General features: G+C 40.2%; 2 protein-coding genes across 5 annotated transcripts; both read right to left on the reverse strand.

Moving 5' to 3' along the window:
- Positions 1–2,417: 2,417 nt before the first annotated feature.
- LOC115370101 (caspase-1-like) lies at positions 2,418–10,047 on the reverse strand. 4 transcript variants are annotated; one of them, XM_030066946.1, is made up of 12 exons: positions 9,991–10,047; positions 6,748–6,872; positions 6,531–6,640; positions 6,254–6,381; positions 5,762–5,965; positions 4,967–5,251; positions 4,736–4,821; positions 4,188–4,379; positions 3,846–4,092; positions 3,505–3,657; positions 3,259–3,368; positions 2,418–3,067 (listed from the first exon to the last, which is right to left on the reverse strand). In XM_030066946.1, the coding sequence occupies exons 5-12, from the start codon at positions 5,766–5,768 to the stop codon at positions 2,963–2,965; spliced, it is 1,185 nt and encodes a 394-aa protein (XP_029922806.1). In that variant the 5' UTR covers positions 5,769–5,965; positions 6,254–6,381; positions 6,531–6,640; positions 6,748–6,872; positions 9,991–10,047; the 3' UTR covers positions 2,418–2,962. The 4 variants fall into 4 exon arrangements, with proteins under 4 accessions (XP_029922806.1, XP_029922807.1, XP_029922804.1 ...); XM_030066947.1 differs by lacking the exon at positions 6,254–6,381; XM_030066944.1 differs by having other exon boundaries at positions 6,254–6,640.
- Positions 10,048–17,536: 7,489 nt separating this feature from the next.
- Positions 17,537–21,975, reverse strand: LOC115370104 (caspase-1-like). The gene is made up of 8 exons (XM_030066951.1): positions 21,950–21,975; positions 19,961–20,245; positions 19,730–19,815; positions 19,183–19,374; positions 18,841–19,087; positions 18,506–18,658; positions 18,260–18,369; positions 17,537–18,068 (listed from the first exon to the last, which is right to left on the reverse strand). The coding sequence occupies exons 1-8, from the start codon at positions 21,954–21,956 to the stop codon at positions 17,964–17,966; spliced, it is 1,185 nt and encodes a 394-aa protein (XP_029922811.1). The 5' UTR covers positions 21,957–21,975; the 3' UTR covers positions 17,537–17,963.
- Between the last annotated feature and the right edge of the window lie 168 nt (positions 21,976–22,143).

The raw sequence follows: 22,143 nt of genomic DNA on the forward strand, positions 1-22,143 counted from the left end.
GTGTGAGTGCATGCATATTTGTGAAAGCGTGTATGTGTGTTTATTTGTATATGCGTGTTGGGATGTGCTGAGTGAGTCATGGGATGATCAACTGACTGTTTGTTACTAGCCACCTGTGTCTTTGTTCTGTATAAAGTGTACATTCCTTCACGGATATAAAGCTCTATAACACTGCCAATATGTTCAAATCTAATAAGCTGTTAGAATGGAGTCACGTCTGGTTGGTTTGATGATGCTGATCTGTAAGTGACAAACTCTTATTTTCTTTTCTTTAAACTCAATGGTAAGCTTTAAAAAACATGTATCCCTTCCATCATGCTATTCTATTGTTTGGTTTGTTTATCAATACACTTGATCAGTCATTGGAGAACATCAGCATGAACTCAAAGTAGCCCTGTAAAAGACTCTCATATCACTTTTCTGTATCTGGCGACACATGAAACATGCACCAACTACAACCATGTTACCATGTTGCCTACTCAACTTGTTGCCTTTGTGTTGTATTGTGATGACATGATTATGTTTGATTTCTTTGAGTGTTTGTTTGTTTTTGTTTTTGTTTTTTTTCGAAGTAAAGTTTGTCTGAAAGTCAACAGAGAGTTGGGTGCTTTTCTCTCCATAAATTCATGGCTCTGACACTGAATGTTTCTGTCCTTATAAACCTAAATCTTATGAACTAACCAAAGCCAAAGTACATGTATTTTACCTTTATGGCTCGCAATGCACTATTGTCTTTAGCCAAAAAAAAAAAAAAAAAAAGCGGACCTGGTGAATACTACCAAAAAGTGCAAAACTGTTTTATTGATATGAGGAATGACAATACATACATACAGACTATTCATCAGCTCAAAAACAATCAGCACCAACAATCGTAAGGAATGGCTTGTCTTGACCTGAAACTGCAGATAAAACAGCTCCAGCAGTTACACACTTCTGCTATCACAGCTACACAATATGATATACAATGCATGATTAATCATTACACACTTGTATATGTTGTTGCTGTCTCTTATTCGGTTGGTTCATTCAAATGTGTCTGACAGCACAAGTCAGAGCGGCACTATACATTGGATAGATTTCAATCCTTTGCTTTAAGGATTGGATATAGTTCTCACAAGCAGATGTAATACAAACCAAAGTGATATCCATATTTATGTTAACATTACTCATTTCCTTGTTGAATAACAGGTGGCAAGTAGCATTAAGACCATTTGAGGCAGATACTTGTCAAAGTACACAGAGAGATCAGTTAAAGTAAAAACAATAATATCAATGGAGAGTTTAAAATAATAATAATAATAAAATGGGAGAGAAAGCCGGGATAAAAAGACTTTGATTTGATTTGATTTATTGCTCCCCAAAGGGAGATTTGTCTTCACTGACTGTACATGACAAGAAAATTTCACATCACAGGCATACAACAGCAGTGACGGTAACAGTACATAGTAACAACACACAGCAATAACAACACACAGCAGTGGACAGACAGATCAGCGGGGCTTGCCGTTTAGGGCAGCTATGGCTGCAGGGATTAAGCTTTTCCCGAGGCGAGCCCTCCTGAACTTGATTGTTCTGTACCTGCGCCCTGAGGGTAGTGGGGTGATGAATTGGTGCAGTGGGTGAGTGGTGTCTTGTGCTATGGTGTTTGCTAAACGGGAGATGGACTTATTGTTTAGTTCTGTGAGGTTGGGTGTGGGGAGACCAATGATTTTGGCAGCTGTGTTTGTGATGCATGTGAGTTTGGCCCGGTTAGTGACAGAAAGCGTAGCGAAGAAACATGTGGAACAGTACAGGAGGATGGGTTGAATGATGCTTTGATAAAGTAACAAAGCATCTTACAGGTCGTAAGATGCTGCTTGAAACTTTAAACTGAGGCTGCCGTGCTACCAGTCAGAGAAGACTGTTCCAGACTTTGGGGGCTCTTAACCCCTTGTAGACTATTGTCGCGAATTCACCTCAAACCACTTCCAGTGTTAATGTAGCCGAGGTGGTGTATGTATCCCACTGATGCCTGTTGATGCATATTTCACACATACTGCAGGGCCGGCGCGTTGACACGGCTGAAAGGGCAGCCCTTTGGGCCGCCGCCTCCCAGCATTTTCCAGCGCCAGGTCCATGGCGAACACGGGATGACAAACTGTGCTTGCACATCCAACAAGTGTTTCTGTGACTGTTGCATTTTTTCTGATATCAGAGACATGGCTGCAGCCATCTATTACTGGACTTGGCTATTCAACTATCAAGATGCATGATGCTTTCTATTCTCCCCTGCCCCGAAAGGACTGAGCCCTAATTTCGTTGCATTATTATACGTATATGATTGTGCAATGACAATAAAAATCTATCTACCTACCTATCTATCTATCTATCTATCTATCTATCTATCTATCTATCTATCTATCTATCTATCTATACCAAGAATTGTATTGGAAGCACTCTACCACCAACAATTTAGCATCTGCTTGAAGGCAAAAACACAAACAATTTCTTTTTTTAGATAATTGTAAATAAATTGAGGCAGTAAGGGGTTTAATAGGATAGGACAGGAATTTATTTATTTGAAACAGGGACAATGCACAAATTAATCTTGTAGGACATGAGAAGATGTCTTGGGCCAGGCTATAGCAACAGTTGCTAATTTCCACCTGTAGTCCCTGGGCAGGTATGGCAATATAAAAAATTAACAATAAAATGAAAAAGGCACAGTCTCCTCTGGATTTCAGATGTGACTAAAGAATGGTGAGAAGGCTTAGTAAATAACCTCACAGCTTTTGCATCTTGGAATTGCTATGAACAGTCTAGAGCAGCTCGGCTGAGGCAAACGGAGCGTTATTCATTCGAAATGGGAAGACAAAAAGGAGCACATTTTAGCAATGTTTGTTAGAGTTAGTGAGTTAGAGGGCCATAGAGCGGATTTCCTTTCCTGTGGAAAGGAAATCCATATTACTTAGTGCATGGTGTCTCAAAGGCCTGGGAAGAGGTAGAAGTGCTTTGATAAACTGCATCTGTCTTTGACTGGCATCTGTGTTATGGCTGGAGTGGGACCTTGGTCAAAGCGGTTAATGACCTGTGTGGATTAAGAGAGTGTATGAAGGTTAAGTTTGACTTAGAAATCAAAGAAAAGCATCCGTCATGGCTGGTTATGTTGTACTGCTGTCAACTGTTCAACAATGACTCAAGTGGTCGCATTTTTTCACAAAATCACATCGCCCTGGAAAATCTCGTAACAACAGAACAGCTTCCAGTCACAAAACTTACCTTGGTGAACAGTTCCTCCAGGTGATCCTTGTGGGAAAAGGTGTTGAATACCTCAACAAGGTACTGGATGAAAGGAGACCCAAAGAATGGATGCCTCCAGGAAACATTTCCTGCAGGATGCACGGCAGATATGAGAAAAAATATTCATTGTTCAAGGTAACAAGTCTTGGCTGTTATCTAGCAACTTCTATATATTTAAAACTTGACTGCTGAGATGTCATTTACCCTCGTTGCATATAAACTGACCAGGGGTGCAGGAAAGAAAAGCGATGAAGTCTTTCTCTATGTGTACTTTGATGTCATCTTCCTCCAAGGCATCTGTATCAGCAGGCCTGTGTGAGCCTGGTGTGGGTGCAGGAGCACCATCTTTTTTATTAGCAGCCGTAGATCCATCATTTCCTGAAACAAAAGGGCATAACCTGAATATAGTGCATGACAGCCTTGTTCACTTGAAACCAACAAGCCCAAATTCAATTTTACAAAACAACTGGTAGAATGTATTTGACACAAGAACACGACTATGAGTTTCATAGATCTTGACAGACATTTTCCTGGGTTGGTCTCTATGACAAAGATGAGAGAATCACCTCCTCTGCAGGCGTTGATGATGATGACCTTTGGTTTGTCCCGTAGTGCAGGACAGTTCTTTGCATTCAAGTACTCAAAGATATTGTCAATGGGGAACAAGTCATCTTTTTCATTGGGATTCACCGCCTTCCCACGGCTGCCATAGACAGCCCCCTTTTTCCCATGAGACATGATGACCACGATGACACTGTCTGTCTGGGACAGGTCAGGAAGCTGAGCGAAGTCCTTCACAGCCTTGTCAATGTCCTGTGACAACACAAAGTCAGTCAAAGAGCAGGGCCTGTTTCACTCTATCAACTCATATTTTAGTTTGTTTTTTGGTTTCGTTTCTGAAACAGTACCTCTCCAGTGTATTTCCTGGGTTCACCAGTTTCAGGTCTCACCACTCTGTATCCCAGAGCAGTGAGCAGAGTCGCCATTGCAGCATCATCTTTCTCAGATCCTTTCCTTATCCACTTCTTGTTGACAAAATTCCGAACATTGATTAGCAGGGCCACACGTGTCCTATTGGACTTGGGCATCACAGGGTAAGCCTAAAAGAACAAGTTATATAATGGCAGAAATTAATCATGCATTAACATGGATGAAAACTAGCATTGCATTATAATAAATGTGTCTCAAACTCAAAAATTCAAAATGTCAGTATTTCCTTGACCCATGTGTGTGAACCAACATAAATATCCCGTCACAGGAAGCATTACATAACAGACATATCATTTAAGATGTTACATGGAGCTTGATCTAAGAGAACAGACACTTTCATAGTGCTTCTTTTTGTACTAAAACTGGAGTATTTCATCTTAATTACACTATCCATACCACAGGTAAAAGGAAGACAGAAAATCTTGCACTTGATTATAACCATATCAGATGTCTCCAGTTGACCTACAAGTTTATCAGTTCTTTGGATGTGTGTCTTGAAGTTTTCATCACAGAGGGTGAGGACAGGGGATATCGGTGGATCCTGCTCTTCAGCTGGAAAAAACAAAGCAGAAAGTCACTGCTGTGATTTCAGGTCAGTGTATCTATATGGCCATTTGAGCAGGAATGACTGTGCTTAAGTTACCACATTTTGCCAGCACACAGTAAAGGCATTTGACATTGAAAGATCTCGACCCACCTGCCTCATCAGCTTGTCCAACAGGCGGAAACAGGACATTGTGGAGTAGAGGGTCTATGTTCTGCAGGTTTGTGATCATCTCTTGACTGGCCCTGGCCCCTTTCCTCCTCACCATGTCTATGAGGCATGATGCTCTGTCTGCTCTGGCCAGGTGCTCCTCAAATACCCACTCTCTCTCTCTTTCATTTAAGATTCTATCAGCCAAAAGGTCATTCAAGAGATCCGCCATAACAGGGGTTGAGATCTTGGCCACAAACATGCGGCGAGCCCTGAAAAGCTGCTGATCTGGAGAGAAAGATGAGACAGAAAAATGAGAAGATTCCAGTTAGATTACTCTTCCAGGACCCTCTCTAAATCACCTTGACAGACCAATGCAAACTTGGCAACTAAGCCAACACCACAAGAAAATAATACCCATTAAACTGAACAGAATATTATCTATTAAAAACGGCACACTTTGACCCCAAATATTCATTTTGTATATGGTCGATCACATGACATCGTGCTCTTTGCTTTTCTCTGACAGACACTGACACTTACATGACCGCCTGTTACAAAGTTTGCCTTCGGGGCTTTCTGCCAGAAAGGCTCTCTAACCCTAACCCTCAAATCCAAATCCTCCTGGCAGAAATAGAGAGGATATGCAGACGCTTTGTGGTAGGAAGCCCTGAAGACAAGCTCATCCCACAGCTGAACTTGACCATGGGGCAAGAAAAACGGAAACAGATATTACTAGCGGGTTTCTTCGCGTTACATTGTCAAATGTAAAGATATCAGCTGTAAAGAGGCACTTACCGGCCATTTTTTACTGAATCTTGCAACAGAATATCTCTAAAAATTCTGAAGCGTGGTTGCACTGCGCACAGTTTCTCCGGTGAGTATGTAGCCAGAATGGTCTGCAGGCTCCGACTACACTGCGTTGTGTTCTGGTGCACGACAATAGACTGGCTTTTAGGCTGGAATTTATTCCTCTCGCAGTCAGAATCAAAGCAGATTGACCTAAAGCATTTTAAAATGTCATGGAAAATAAAAATAAATAAAAAATGAATAATAAATAAATATAAATCAATAACAAATGTTACAACTGTACTTTAACATAAATAGTATGAAAATTATATAATTCAATTAGCAAAAAGAAATAATATTTGATATGAAAACAAAATACATTGTACACCAAAGAAAAGGTATTTCTCACACAGACACTTCCACATCACTTGACAGTACCCCTGAAGTCAAATTATACAATCTCTGAACACAGCAAAGGAAACCAAACACCTGTACACATACCTGCAGTGTGCAGTGGCGGAGCTAGACTTTTAACCTTGGGGTGGCCAGAGGGTGGCCAAGGCTATTTCAGGGGGCCCACAGACTATGCCAGTGAATGTGTTTCTCAAACAATCAATTTCAATCAGAGTCTGTAAATGTTTAAATATTATACAAATACATCTTAAGCACACAGGAGATAAGATTTGTGTATGCAATCTGTGGTTTATTAAGCACACACTATAAACAAAACAATTTGGCACCAATTTTTCCACAGTAACATCATGTTGACATGAAGTACCTTATGCAGGTTCAGAACAGCATAATTCTTCGGTTATGGTGAGAAGTAGCAAAATGGGAATTTGGCCAGACACGGCTGAACAGGACCCTCATCTTTAGATCTTGATATGTCTGGAATACAAATAAATGGTCTTAGAAACACAGGTAAGGGATCCAGAAACTTATTAGACACTAACTGCAGCTAACTAGCAGGTTTCACTCTAAGTAAGTAGACCTACCACTGGGTACTTTTGGAAGGGCATGGTACTGGCCACAGCTGGGAGACGGTCTGTAGAACCTCCTGGCTCTGGCTCTTCTGGCTCATCCTCAGAAGCAGAGGTCTCTGTGTCCTCCCTTGATGGGACTGCATTACAAAAAAATATTAGTGTATTCAAAATAAAAATGCAACCATCATTTAAATAAAACAACAACACGTTCTCAGGAACCAACATTTCAAAATTATCTCCAACTAAACTTAATTACTGAACTGGGACTGCTGCTGAGCTAACTGCTTCTGTAGATGCTCTGACCTGGTGATGGAGGGCTGGGTTGAGCCTTGACATTGGCTCTCCTGACTAGTCCCAGGATGGGAGCTGCCAGGACTGCTGATACCAGGGCTGTCTGTCTCTGCCTGATCTTTCCCTGATTTGCTTCTTTTAACAAAGAAGTCACATATATCCCCCTGTCTTTTCATTCTGAACTGCTCCTGTTAAAAAAAAAAAAAACAAGCCAGTCTTGTTACATGTAGTATCAGTTACAATCGCACAATGTTATTAAATTCCCAATTCAAGCCTAAAAAAGTCAGGGCAAATAGACCACTTTAAATGCAAGTTTAATGTTCAAACTTTTCAGCTAGTTGACAGGCTAATATTTTGACGTTACATTTAATTTAAGCCAACAGAGCATGAAGCATCTAGCTGGCTGAGAGTCTGTTTCATTCATTTAAAATCATTGGAGAAACGAAGAAATATTATGTGGCAAGCAGTGTTGTAATGTAACGAAGTACAAATACTTTGTTACTGTACTTACGGTAAGTAGAACTTTTCACATATCTGTACTTTACTTAGTTATTTATATTTCTGACAACTTTTACTCCACTACATTTCCGAAATAAAATGTGTACTTTTACTCCGATACATATATAATACAGATACAGATATAATTTCTCTTAACCATCTTCGTTACTCGTTACTACAAAATAAAAGTTGAGTTGGTGACTTAATTCCTGTTTGTTATCATTTCAACCGCGGCCGCCAAGTGCGAAGCTCCGCTTGCCCTGGCATGTCACACACGACACAAGCTATGATGGAAGCACCTGCAGCAGCAGACTCTGCTGCTAACGTTACCACTCCGGTAACAAATGACGAAGTTGATGAGGTCTGTGGTGGTGACGAAGATAACGTTACATACCTGTTACAATTGGCCGTATAGTTCAATGTTTCTCGCATTATCCAATGTATTTTGCATTATCCAATGTATTACATAGTTCAGGACAGCTTGGCTGCTAAGCAGAGGATAGACACAGCAGGAGCCAGATGTACTTTCTCTATCTTGTTAGTTAGGTCTGTTGCATTAGTTACACGCCCAGTCAACATTCACACACATAGCACATTCCAGAAACAAGGCATGGACAGTGGTTGGCCTGTCCATGTCCGGGTAGCTGGCCAATTATTCTCGGTCGCGTTTAAGTCCAACCTATGTACGGGGCAGGCCCAAGCCCAAGAACATAAATGTGTATCATTTCCTGATATCGAGGCGCTTTCTGACTGAGATCCTGCGGGAGCTCTGTCACACTGAGACCAGCGCTGCCTTGCTTTATATGTGACCATAATAAATATTGCATCAGAAAATCGAAGACTGACTCCGGTCTGTACTTGGGCTTTCAACAAAAGAATCGGGAGCTAACATACCCGTGGCCGTATTTGCAAGAATTATTTTCGGGTTAGGGTTAGTTTAACGGTAATGTTAAAAAGTTGAAGCTTTTTTCTCCTGTAGCCAGGTTGCTTTTACTGTAAGGAAGCCACAATAAATTATCAAAATTCTAACCGTTCACTTTGTTTAAATACTTTTACTTCTAATACTTAGGTACAGAAAATATCAGAACATTACTTTTGATACTTAAGTACAGTAAATGTCAGGCACAAGTAATATTCTAAAAGGTGACTTTAACTTCTACCAAAGTCATTTTCTGGTAAGATACTTGTACTTTTACTCAAGTATCGCTTTCAAATACTTTATACAAGACTGGTGGCACTGGCAAGGGAGTCAGAGCTCGACAAAATTTGCCCAGTGCAGGCTCCGCTCTCTGCCTTTAGTCCAGTAATTTTAGGCCAAAATTGGGGTCAACCTAGGACAAATTGCAAGAGAAGCAAACTCAACTGATTTTGTATCCTCAGTTTGTCCTGAGTGAGGGAAAAAAAAGTCCCAAGAAATCCCATTGGTGGAAAGTTTTGAAAATCACCTATATATGACCACACATTACCAAAAAACACTGTTTTTAACACACAGGGAAAGGGGTTCAAAATTTTACTTTCAGATATCACTATAAAAATTCACAAGATGATTACACATACAAAGACAAGAAAAAAAGTCTATTACAAGTTCTTTGAATTATTCTGTTTTCACATGCATATCACACATTATCTGATTTTATATGTGCTAATAAGGAATATAAGGAATAAATGCCAGAAGAGACATTTAAACAGTAAATTAAAAGGTTACTATATATATAATAACCTTGAATTAAAAGGTTACTATATAACAGTGAATTAAAAGGTTACTCTAAATATAGTAACCTTTTAATTCACTGTTTAAATATCTGTTCTGGCATTTAGTCCTCATATTCCTTATTAGCGCATATCAAATCAGATAATGTGTGATATGCATGTGTAAACAGAATAATTCAAAGAACTGGTAACTGACTTTTTTTCTTGTCTTTGTGTGTGTAATCATCTTGTGAATTTTTATAGTGATATCTGAAAGTAAAATTTTGATCCCTTTCCCTCGTGTGTTAAGAACAGTGTTTTTTGGTAATGTGTGGTCATAAATAGGTGATTTTCAAAACTTTCCACCAATGGGATTTTTTGGGACTGTTTTTTCCCTCACTCAGGACAAACTGAGGATACAAAATCAGTTGAGTTTGCTTCTCTTGCAATTTGTCCTAGGTTTTTTCATAAAATGACTGGACTACTTCCCTGTTGCGTCTCTCGGCTGAAAACCACACACACATTGTAATAACACTCGTATAACATATCGTTATCCACCAACGGCTCAACGGCTGGGTTGAAAACGAATGCACTTGACCGGAGGAGGGTTAACGTTAGCAAAACAGCGGGAAAGTGACCGGACTTGATTAGTTCCCCTTTAAAAGTAACCTTGATACTCGTGGCTTGTAGCAAAATTTAACAACAAAACAATCTCCTGTCTGAACACAAAAAGTGATTTTAAACAGCGACTCATTAAGAAACCACCGTAAAACTTACTTCAGAATTTTGACTGACGTCCCATCAACCGCCATCAATGCCGCTCATCAACTTTCTTTTTCTTCTTCTTCTTCTTCTTCTTCTTCTTCTTCTTCTTCTTCTTCTTCTTCTTCAATGGGTTTTATTGGCGGTTGGCAACCGACTTGAAGGTGCATTACCGCCACCTACTGGACTGGAGAGTGGTAGGCTACAGTAGATTAACAGACCAAAAAAAAAAAAAAAAAGGAAAAGGAAACTAGATCTAGATCCTCTCCATTAGTCTTGTAACTTTTAAATATGTAATGAGATGACTGAATATCTTTGATTCTATCCCAAGTAAATTCCTTATATTCAGGCATATGTTGTCTTTTTTTTGCTGCTGTTATCAGTGGCCTCCTTTCCTCCTCATGTCCTCTACACTCCAACAGTACATGCTGGATCGATTCAAATACACCACAGTGACCACATTTACCATCGGGGTGTTTACCTATTCTGTGAAGTGTGTCATTTAGTCCTGTGTGATCTATCTTAAGTCGTGTGATGATTGCCTCTTCCCTCCGGCTCCTGCCCATCCTTCTTCCCAACCCAACCTGTTTCTGTATATTATAGAGGCGTCTTCCTGTGTCTTGGATGTCCCAATATTCCTGCCACACCTTTTCCACATGTTTCTTAATTATTGCTTTCCCCACTGCCCTACTTAAAGGAATTTCCATATTTACTGTTTGTGATTTGAGTGACTGCTTGGCCAGAATATCCACATCTTCATTTCCTTCTAGTCCTACATGAGCAGGAACCCAAATAAAACAGACTGTACAAAATAGTGCTCAGAATATAATATAAGGTATGTTTCACTTAATTTAATGGTTAATTGGTAGTTTGGCCCTATTGGCCAGGGAGCACTCCATCACAACTGTAGACCAATCGCAGTAAACAGAGCACAAGGCCCTCCCTCTGTTGGTACAATTCCTCAGTTAGTTGCCTACGCAGTCGGGAGTAAGTTGATTGTGGCCAAGTGACTAAATACCCTTTCACCTTGCTAGCATATGTATATGTTATTCTGTGTATACACCCTGCATTATAACAGTTTAATTGTTTGTAGTTGCAATACCTTGCCTAATTGAGTAGAACTTATACTACGTGTGTCGCCACAAGGGGGCACTGTGACCTAAGTGATCTTGCCTGTTTGCGCCTGTAGACTCTGAGGTGTACTGCACTGTTTCCTTTGCCTGACTGTTGACCTGTAGCCTTGTTTTCCTGTCTGTAGGACATTTATATCCTTTTACAGATGTCATTATTATGAGTAGTAATATTTTTATTATCTTATTTTGTATTATCATTTTCTGTTATTATTAAGACATATATCTTTATTCGCTTATAGACCACACCTACCAAGGATGCACCAGGTTGTTTAATAAAGAAAGGAAAAGAAAACCTGACCTGCCTCCCGTGTCCTGACCGACACCCCATAGAGACAGTCACCCAGTCTGTTCTTAACCAGCTAACATAATTAACACAGACCTTCAGACCCCTCCTGTGCATTCTGTAAAGTACATTGTGTATTTCAAAAATGAGATCTTGCCTACATGATTTCAGGGTATTGATTCTTGTAAGTGCTGCCCAGCTATCTAATGCTATTAGTATGTTGTTATGGTTATTTCTTTCAACCCATTCCAATGCCAATATAATAGCTGTAAGCTCAACTGTATATAATGATAAATGGTCTGTGGTTCTTTTCTTGATATGTATTTTGTAGTGTGGGATGAAGACTGCAGCTCAAGTATCAGGGTCTTTTGACCCATCAGTGAAAGCCATTATTTTGTCTGGGAAGTGCTGTTCCAGATATCTCTGAACTACCCTCCCAGCCGATACCTGCTTGCTCCCTTTCTTCAGTTGTTGCTGTGTGTCAAAGTTTACTGATGCCTTTACAAATATCCAGGGGGGAGTATGTGAGTATGGGACTGTTGGACTGAATTGGATACAACCTAAACCTGCTTGTTCTCCTTTTATATTCCCTATCCATCCAAAACTCATATAATTAGTGTCATTATGTTCCCAACAGTCTTCCAGGATGGCTTTAGCAGGGTGTGAGGTACTATGCCCCTGAAGGTTGACCCAGTACGCTAGCATAAGTTTCAGTCTTCTGATCGATAATGGCTGTTCTCCCATTTCAACTTGTATAGCTGCTAAAAAAAATAAAATAAAAAAAAAAAGTCCTTTTCCTGTAGCGTGATCATTTGTCCGGTTGTTCTTCTTATGAAGTGTGTGTTGAATGTCAGTCCAGAATATTTTAGTACATACATTTATAGAAAAGGTGCTGTATTGTTTCATTTTCTCGTCCACAAAAAACACAAAGAAAGTCCATATCAATTTTCAGTCTTTCCAGAGTCTTTTTAGCTGGATAAATGTTCATTATGTGCATTATTTTGAAAGACACTTCTTTTATTTTGTTACCAATACAAAACCTTTCACCAACTAACCACGCTTTGCTCCAGTTGATGTCACCATATAAAGAGTTCCAGAAGGATTGACCGAGTGGCAGAGTTGTCGTTTGTTGGCAGTTCCTGATGTATTTATTGGAGCATTGTTTCTTTGTGATATCTACCCCATCAATGAAGACGGAACTGTTAAATGAGCCCTTGTTGGAGACTCCTGAGCCTCTAAGGAGGTGCAGTATGCCCCTTGGTACAGCATCAAAAACAATAGCCTACTCTTTTGGTGAAACTGGTAGGTGAAACTTAGAGAGAAATTCTTCATAGCACAGCAGTTGTCCTTCATTATTGAGAAGTTGATTTACTAAAACAATACTGTGGTCAAACCATTTTTGATAAAACAGTGACTTATTTTTGTACAGAATACTCTCAGTTGGTGAAAAGTTATGTTTATAGATTAGTTTACAAGCGAGTAGAGCTTGTTTGTGGGAGTTGGATAGTTTGATAGGCAACTTTTCAATTTTAGAATTACATTTCAGTAAGAATTTAATCCCACCAACACCATTAAATACATGTTTAGGGAAGGTGTTCCAGATGTTGTCATTCTCTTTGATCACATTTGATAACCATTTCACTTTAAAAGTATTATTCAGCGTTTCAAAACTCAGTACCTCCATTCCTCCTTTACTCTTGGGGTTACATAGAATTCCTTTCTTTAAGTAGTGACATTTATTTCTCCAAATAAAATTAAACAGGATTTTATCTAAGTTTTTGCAAATTGCAGGAGGCATTGCTAATGATAATGATACATAAACCGACCTTGATATACCCTCAGCCTTAGAGAGAAGAACTCTCCCATTCAGTGAGAGGTCCCTCATCAGCCACATATTAAACTTTTTGCTTACTTGTTGAATTATTGCATTATAATTAAGATTACAACGATTGTTTACATTTTTATCAATCACAACACCTAAATAAGTAAGTGAGTTTTTCACAGGAATGTTATCAAGTTCTAGTAGATCACATTTTTTAATTGGAAATAGACTAGTGACAGACCTCTCGCAGGATCTCTGTCAAAAAAGAGCCCTGATATTAGGAAATGATGCACATTTATCTTCTTGGGCTGGGCCTGCCCCGTACAGAGGTTGGACTTACACGCAACCGAGTATAATTGGCCAGTTACCCGGACATGGACAGGCCAACCACTGTCCATGCCTTGTTCCTGGAATGTGTGATGCTATGTGTGTGAATGTTGACTGGGCGTGTATCTAATGCAGTAGACCTAGCTAACAAGATAGAGAAAGTACATCTGGCTCCTGCTTTATCTGTCCTCTGCTTAGCGATCAAGCTGTCTTCAACTATATAATACATTGGATAATACAAGAGACATTGAACTATCAAGCCAATTGTAAGAATTAGAGATGTGTCTCCTTGTCCCCATATTAATTCTGATGGTTACACTTTTGTGATCTGTAAGAACTGTAGGTTCTATTGTGACTGAATCCACTTTGTTTTCAATATCAGATGAAATTAATCTATCAGTGATTGAAGAGACCCATCTTTATTGCTCAAAGTATATGCCTTTTTAACTGAGTTCCTGTGTCTCCAAATATCAATTAAACTTATCCTGTTGCATACATTTTCTAATTGATTTATTTGTTTCTCTCTGGGAGGCCATCTATACATGCTTTCATCCATCACTTTGTTAAAGTCCGCACCCCACAAAACTTTAGCTGAAGGAAAAGTTGATAACAGTTGGGCAATCTTGTTTTCTAGTGTTGATAATAAAGTTATATTCAATTGCTTATTGTTGAAAGCATAGGTATTTACAAGAATGAACTGAAAGTGGTCAAGTTCCGTTACAAGAGTTATCCATCTCCCATTTGTATCTGCAAAATGATTAATAATGTGGCCTTTGAATTTCCCAAGCAAAATAGTTCTCTCCTCTTCCTGCCTCTGTCTGTACCCCGCCTCGATCCTCTGTAAACAAACCTGTTCTAGGGGGAAATGATAGACCGCATAGAGTACAATGTGGAGCACTCAGTAGACTATGTGGAGAGGGCAGTATCAGACACTAAGAAGGCGGTTAAATACCAGAGCCGGAGGGTGAGTCACACATCCAGACTGTGCAAACCAATGCATGCAGCTTGAAAGTGACAGACAAATTGAGTGGCATGGCATGCGTATATGGTAGCTACATGGTGACTGTCATTATTGCATCTGCATGCTTCCTTGTCATTATATTGTGCATGTGTAGCATGTTTCTTGTGAGCTTATTTCACTCGACACACTGGAGCTGATAAAGAAGAATCCACTCACAGGGTTACGCAGATGAAGTAGGCGGCCAAAGACTTTTCTCTGACTTTTCTAGAGACTGTTCTCCTTTTTGAACATTTGATCGTTTCCCTCTTTATTCAACAACCAAGTGTGCCACCTCTTGGTTGATATTCATATTGTCACTCAAAGGTGTGAGAGTTTCACTCATTGCTTGATCCAAATTTACTAGAATGGAAAGGATATCATCTGCTACAGTATTTCCCCGCTGACCTTGAGCAAACTCAATCTCATAATCATAAGTTGTGTAACCTTTTTCTTTCCTTTTTACTTCTTTCTTTCTTTCTTTCTTTCTTTCTTTCTTTCTTTCTTTCTTTCCTACTCATTCATATCATTTCCATTCATTCACTCCATCATTCAGAGTCATTATCTAACTCTACGCTCTCTTTCTTTCCCTGCCCATGTCCCCCGTACAGAAGATGATCCTGATAGGAATTTGTATTGCAGTATGTTTGATCATCCTCATTATTTCCCTCGCAGCTGGACTCAGTTAGAACTCTCGGAAATCCCCACAGGCCACATAGCTTAGAGCCCCAGACAGAGCCAGAGGCTGCATGTCCCTCTTAGCCCGCAGTTCAAGGCCTTAAGTGGCTTCACCGGTTTGGTCAAGGTTGTCTGCGGGCCAGCTTTCCAGAGGATGTGACTTCCACACTGACCTCCTCTTTCCCTGTTTCATTGTTAAAATGTATACCAGTTTCCAGTATCTTTGTTTTTAGGATGACATGAACAAAATGCAGAGATGAAGAGATTCTGGTTCTTATTCTGGATTTTAATAATCTGGAATTGTGGACCGTCTTCCTCCAAACTGCATTTTGTTTTTACGCTGCTTTGTCGTAAGCACTGTAGCACAACTGCTGCCTTGGATGACTATTTTCTGTTCTTGCCATGCAGAAGAAAATCATGATTATTATATGCTGCGTGGTGCTGGGAATTGTTATTGCTTCTGTTGTTGGGGGGACGTTGGCCTGAATGCCCACTGCGTGCCAATGTACACACAGTGCACAGGGCCAGAGGTGTTTTCGCATGAGTTCCTTTTTTGTAAACGTGTGGTGCTGCAAAATGTTTGAGTGTTGAGTGTTGTCAAAAGATATGATGTTTCCAAAAGTGAATTCTTGAATGACAAAGTTACTAAATGATATGTAACGCTATACTAACACATTCCAACTTCCAAATATGCCATTTATTCAGTTGTAATGTCAACTTTGTGTTGTATAAGTGACCAGCCGCTAATCTGCAGTGTTTTCAAAGCCACGGTTATCTGTAGACATCTGTTGGAACATGTGTTTATTTACATAATCTTTTGTAGTATCTTTTCTTTGAGTAGTCACTCTTACTGGTTGGTTTGATGATGCTGGTCTGTAAGTGACAAACTCTTATTTTGTTTTCTTTAAACTCAATGGTAAGCTTTAAAAAACATGTATCCTCTCCATCATGCTATTCTATTGTTTGGTTTGTTCAGCAATACACTTGATCAGTCACTGGAGAACATCAGCATGAACTCAAAGTAGCCCTGTAAAAGACTCTCATATCACTTTTCTGTATCTGGCGACACATGAAACATGCACCAACTACAACCATGTTACCATGTTGCCTACTCAACTTGTTGCCTTTGTGTTGTATTGTGATGACATGATTGTTTGATTTCTTTGAGTGTTTGTTTGTTTTGTTTTGTTTTGTTTTGTTTTTGTTTTGTTTTCCAAGTAAAGTTTGTCTGAAAGTCAACAGAGTTGGGTGCTTTTCTCTCCATAAATTCATGGCTCTGACACAGAATGGTTCCGTCCGTATAAATCTAAATCTTATAAACTAACCAAAGCCAAAGTCTATGTATTTTACCTTTATGGCTCGCAATGCACTATTGTCTTTAGCCAAAAAAAAAAAAAAAAAAAAAGCGGACCTGGTGAATACTACCAAAAAGTGCAAAACTGTTTTATTGATATGAGGAATGACAATACATACATACAGACTATTCATCAGCTCAAAAACAATCAGCACCAACAATCGTAAGGAATGGCTTGTCTTAACCTGAAACTGCAGATAAAACAGCTCCAGCAGTTACACACTTCTGCTATCACAGCTACACAATATGATATACAATGCATGATTAATCATACACAGTTATATATGTTGTTGCTGTCTCTTATTCGGTTGGTTCATTCAAATGTGTCTGACAGCACAAGTCAGAGCGGCACTATACATTGGATAGATTTCAATCCTTTGCTCTAAGGATTGGATATAGTTCTCACAAGCAGGCGTAATACAAACCAAAATGATAGCCATATTTATGTTAACATTACTCATTTCCTTGTTGAATAACAGGTGGCAAGTAGCATTAAGACCATTTGAGGCAGATACTTGTCAAAGTACACAGAGATCAGTTAAAGTAAAAACAATAATATCAATGGAGAGTTTAAAATAATAATAATAATAAAATGGGAGGGAAAGCCGGGATAAAAAGACAGGTTGTAAGATGCTGCTTGAAACTTTAAACTGAGGCTGCCGTGCTACCAGTCAGAGAAGACTGTTCCGGACTTTGGGGGCTCTTAACCCCTTGTAGACTATTGTTGCGAATTCGCCTCAAACCACTTCCAGTCTTAATGTAGCCGAGGTGGTGTATGTATCCCACTGATGCCTGTTGATGCATATTTCACACTTACCAAGAACTGTATTGGCAACACTCTACCACCAATAATTTAGCATCTGCTTGAAGGCAAAAACACAAGCAATTTATTTTATTATTATTATTATTATTATTATTATTATTTTTTAGATAATTGTAAATAAATTCAGGCAGTAGGGGGTTTAATAGGATAGGATAGGAATTTATTTATTTGAAACAGGGACAATGCACAAATAAACATTAATCTTGTAGGACATGAGAAGATGTCTTGGGCCAGGCTATAGCAACAGTTGCTAATTTCCACCTGTAGTCCCTGGGCAGATATGACAATATAAAAATTAACAATAAAATGAAAAAGGCACAGTCTCCTCTGGATTTCAGATATGACTAAAGAAAGGTGAGAAGGCTTAGTAAATAACCTCACAGCTTTTACATTTTGGAATTGCTATGAACAGTCTAGAGCAGCTTGGCTGAGGCAAACGGAGCGTTATTCATTCAATATCATGGAAAGACAAAAAGGAGCACATTTTAGCAATGTTTGCTGGAGTTAGTGAGTTAGAGGGCCATAGAGCGGACTGTGGAAAGGAAATCCATATTACTTAGTGCATGGTGTCTCAAAGGCCTGGGAAGAGGTAGAAGTGCGTTGATAAACTGCATCTGTCTTTGACTGGCATCTGTCTTTTGGTTGGAGTGGGACCTTGCTTAAAGCGGTTCATGACCTGTGTGGATTAAGAGAGTGTATGAAGGTTAAGTTTGACTTAGAAATCAAAGAAAAACATCCGTCATGGCTGGTTCTGTTGTACTGCTGTCAACTGTTCAACAATGACTCAAGTGGTCGCATTTTTTCACAAAATCACATCGCCCTGGAAAATCTCGTAACAACAGAACAGCTTCCAGTCACAAAACTTACCTGGGTGAACAGTTTCTCAAGGTGATCCTTGTGGGAAAAGGTGTTGAATACCTCAACAAGGTACTGGATGAAAGGAGACCCAAAGTCTGGATCCCTCCAGGAAACATTTCCTGCAGGATACACGACAGAAATGAGAAAAAATATTCATTGTTCAAGGTAACAAGTCTTGGCTGTTATCTAGCAACTTCTATATATTTAAAACTTGACTGTTGAGATGTCATTTATCCTCTCTGCATATAAACTGACCAGGGGTGCAGGAAAGAAAAGCGATGAACTCGTTCTCTATGTGTACTTTGATGTCATCTTCCTCCAAGGCATCTGTATCAGCAGGCCTGTGTGAGCCTGGTGTGGGTGCAGGAGCACCATCTCTTTTATTAGCAGCCGTAGATCCGTCATTTCCTGAAACAAAAGGGCATAACCTGAAGCATGACAGCCTTGCTCACTTGAAACCAACAAGCCCAACTTCAATTATACAAAACAACTGGTAGAATGTATTTGACACAAGAACACGACTATGAGTTTCATAGATCTTGACAGACATTTTCCTGGGTTGGTCTCTATGACAAAGATGAGAGAATCACCTCCTCTGCAGGCCTGGATGATGATGACCTTTGGTTTGTCCCGAAGTGCAGGACAGTTCTTTGCATTCAAGTACTCAAAGATATTGTCAATGGGGAACAAGTCGTCTTTTTCATTGGGATTCACTGCCTTCCCACGGCTGCCATAGACGGCCCCCATTATCCCATGAGACATGATGACCACAAAGACACTGTCTGTCTGGGACAGGTCAGGAAGCTGAGCGAAGTCCTTCACAGCCTTGTCAATGTCCTGTGACAACACAAAGTCAGTCAAACAGCAGGGCCTGTTTCACTCTATCAACTCATATTTTAGTTTGTTTTTTGGTTTCGTTTCTGAAACAGTACCTCTCCAGTGTATTTCATGGGTTCACCAGTTTCAGGTCTCACCACTCTGTATCCCAGAGCAGTGAGCAGAGCCGCCATTGCAGCGTCGTCTTTCTCAGATCCTTCCCTTATCCACTTCTTGTTGACAAAATTCCGAACATTGATTAGCAGGGCCACACGCGTCCTATTGGACTTGGGCATCACAGGGTAAGCCTAAAAGAACAAATTATTTAATGGCAGAAATTTAGCATGCATTAACATGGATGAAAACTAGCATTGCATTATAATAAATGTGTTTCAAACTCAAAAATTCGAATTGTCAGTATTTCCTTGACCCATGTGTGTGAACCAACATAAATATCCCGTCACAGGAAGCATTACATAACAGACATATCATTTAAGATGTTACATGGAGCTTGATCTAAGAGAACAGCCAATTTCATAGTGCTTCTTTTTGTACTAAAACTGAGTATTTTATCTTAATTACACTATCCATACCACAGGTAAAAGTAAGACAGAAAATCTTGCACTTGATTATAACCATATCAGATGTCTCCAGTTGACCTACAAGTTTATCAGTTCTTTGGATGTGTGTCTTGAAGTTTTCATCACAGAGGATGAGGACAGGGGATATCGGTGGATCCTGCTCTTCAGCTGGAAAAAACAAAGCAGAAAGTGACTGCTGTGATTTCAGGTCAGTGTATCTATATGGCCATTTGAGCAGGAATGACTGTGTTTAAGTTACCACGTTTTCCCAACACACAGTAAAGGCATTTGACACTGAAAGATCTCGACCCACCTGCCTCTTCAGCTTGTCCAACAGGTGGAAACAGGTCATTGCAGAGAAAAGGGTCGAAGTTCTTCAGGTTAGTGATCAGCTCTTGACTGGCCCTGGCCCCTTTCCTCCTCACCATGTCTATGAGGCATGATGCTCTGTCTGCTCTGGCCAGGTGCTCCTCAAATACCCACTCTCTCTCTCTTTCATTTAAGATTCTATCAGCCAAAAGGTGATCCAAGAGATTCGCCATAACAGGGGTTGAGATCCTGTCCACAAACATGAGGCGAGCCCTGGAAAGCTGCTGATCTGGAGAGAAAGATGAGACAGAAAAATGAGAAGACTCCAGTTAGATTACTCTTCCAGGACCCTCTCTAAATCACCTTGACAGACCAATGCAGACTTGGCAACTAAGCCAACACCACAAGAAAATAATACCCATTAAACTGAACAGAATATTATCTATTAAAAAAGGCACACTTCGTTTTTAACCCCAAATATTCATTTTGTATATGGTCGATCACATGACATTGTGCTCTTTGCTTTTCTCTGACAGACACTGACACTTACATGGCCGCCTGTTACAAAGTTTGCCTTCGGGGCTTTCTGCCAGAAAGGCTCTCTAACCCTAACCCTCAAATCCAAATCCTCCTGGCAGAAAAAGAGAGGATATGCAGACGCTTTGTGGTAGAAAGCCCTGAAGACAAGCTGGTCCCACAGCTGAACTTGACCATGGGGCAAGAAAAGCGGAAACAGCACTGGCGGTTCTGGGGAGGGGCCAGCAGGGGCCAGTGCCCCCGTAACTCTGAGTCTGGACCCCGCTGTGGCCCCCCCCTCCGAACAAAGATTATACACTGTGATGCGGCTTTCACACAGCGCGCGGTTTGGGCCGCGCTCTGCTCTGGGTACGGCGCACATACATCTATGACGGCGCAGAGCAGCGTGCACACGCGTGTAGAGTAGGGCGCACGCATGCACAGCGTGCACGTATGTGGCGCTGATTGTGACGTGACTGAAACAGACGTTAGGAAGTAGTTTTCCGTTCTGGTGCAATTTTTCTTTGGCGGACAATGCAGCAGCTTCGGATGCACCATGTAAACAGGCAAATACATTTTTTAATTTATGGATTAGCTGAACTAATGCTTCTAAATAAATTATGTTACATGAATGAAGGCTGTATTTTTTTCTCATTTCATATGATTTCACCTGTTACCTGTTGTGTGTGTGACTTCACAAGGAATTTTATAATAAATGTATGACTATACTGCATTGTCTTTGCAATAGTGCATATCTCATGATGTCAATCATCTAGATTTCTAAAAATAAATGCAGACCAGTGCGCTCTTGAGCTCCGCAATCACATAGGCTACACAATGAATGGCTGAGCCAGCCGAGGTCTGCGCCGTACGCGCACTCTGTGAAAGCCGCTTCAGAGCGTTGCACCTGGAAACGGTCAGTTTTGTTGATCTACGGTGAAAACAGCGAGCTCGAAAAGTTACCGACCACCCGACGAGAGGCAGTCAGAAGCAAGAAGCGACTACGACGAACAGTATTTTATTGTTACAAGGTAACAATAAGCTTTTAGAGTGAAAATATGATGATGACTTATTGATGAAGATGATAAAAAGACAGTGGTGTAATGAAGATGTGATGATGATGTTGATGAGTTTGTACTAAGTGAGGAGTTTGTCTGTACTAAGGTTACACTGAAAAACAGGATGTTTCCATTGTTTCTGTCTCTAACACTTGTGTCTCAAATGTGATATTTTGAACCATTCAGTTTGGTTACAATGGGTAATCATTAGTTTTATGGGGGAAAAAAACAGATATAATTTTGAATCTTTGTCTTTTTTGCCCCAGGTTGAATGTGCCCCTCTGACAAAACCCCTGGACCCAACCAGGCCCCTCCAGTAAAATTGGTCTAGAACCGCAACTGGGAAACAGATATTACTAGCGGGTTTCTTCGCGTTACATTGTCAAATATAGAGATATCAACTGTAAAGAGGCACTTACCGGCCATTTTTTTACTGAACCTTGCAATGGATTGTCTCTTAAAAACTCTGAAGCGTGATGAGCGCTGCGAACAGTGTCCCCGGTGAGTGCAGTTGCGTTTATAGGAAGAGGAACTTGTGGTCGCGGCTCGCCCAGAAGTCCGGTTGGGTTCAGAGCCCCACCTACTTGTTCACTTTTCTCTTTTCAACCATAAC

This window comes from Myripristis murdjan, chromosome 13 (genome assembly GCF_902150065.1).
Source record: "Myripristis murdjan chromosome 13, fMyrMur1.1, whole genome shotgun sequence".
NCBI lineage: Eukaryota > Metazoa > Chordata > Actinopteri > Holocentriformes > Holocentridae > Myripristis > Myripristis murdjan.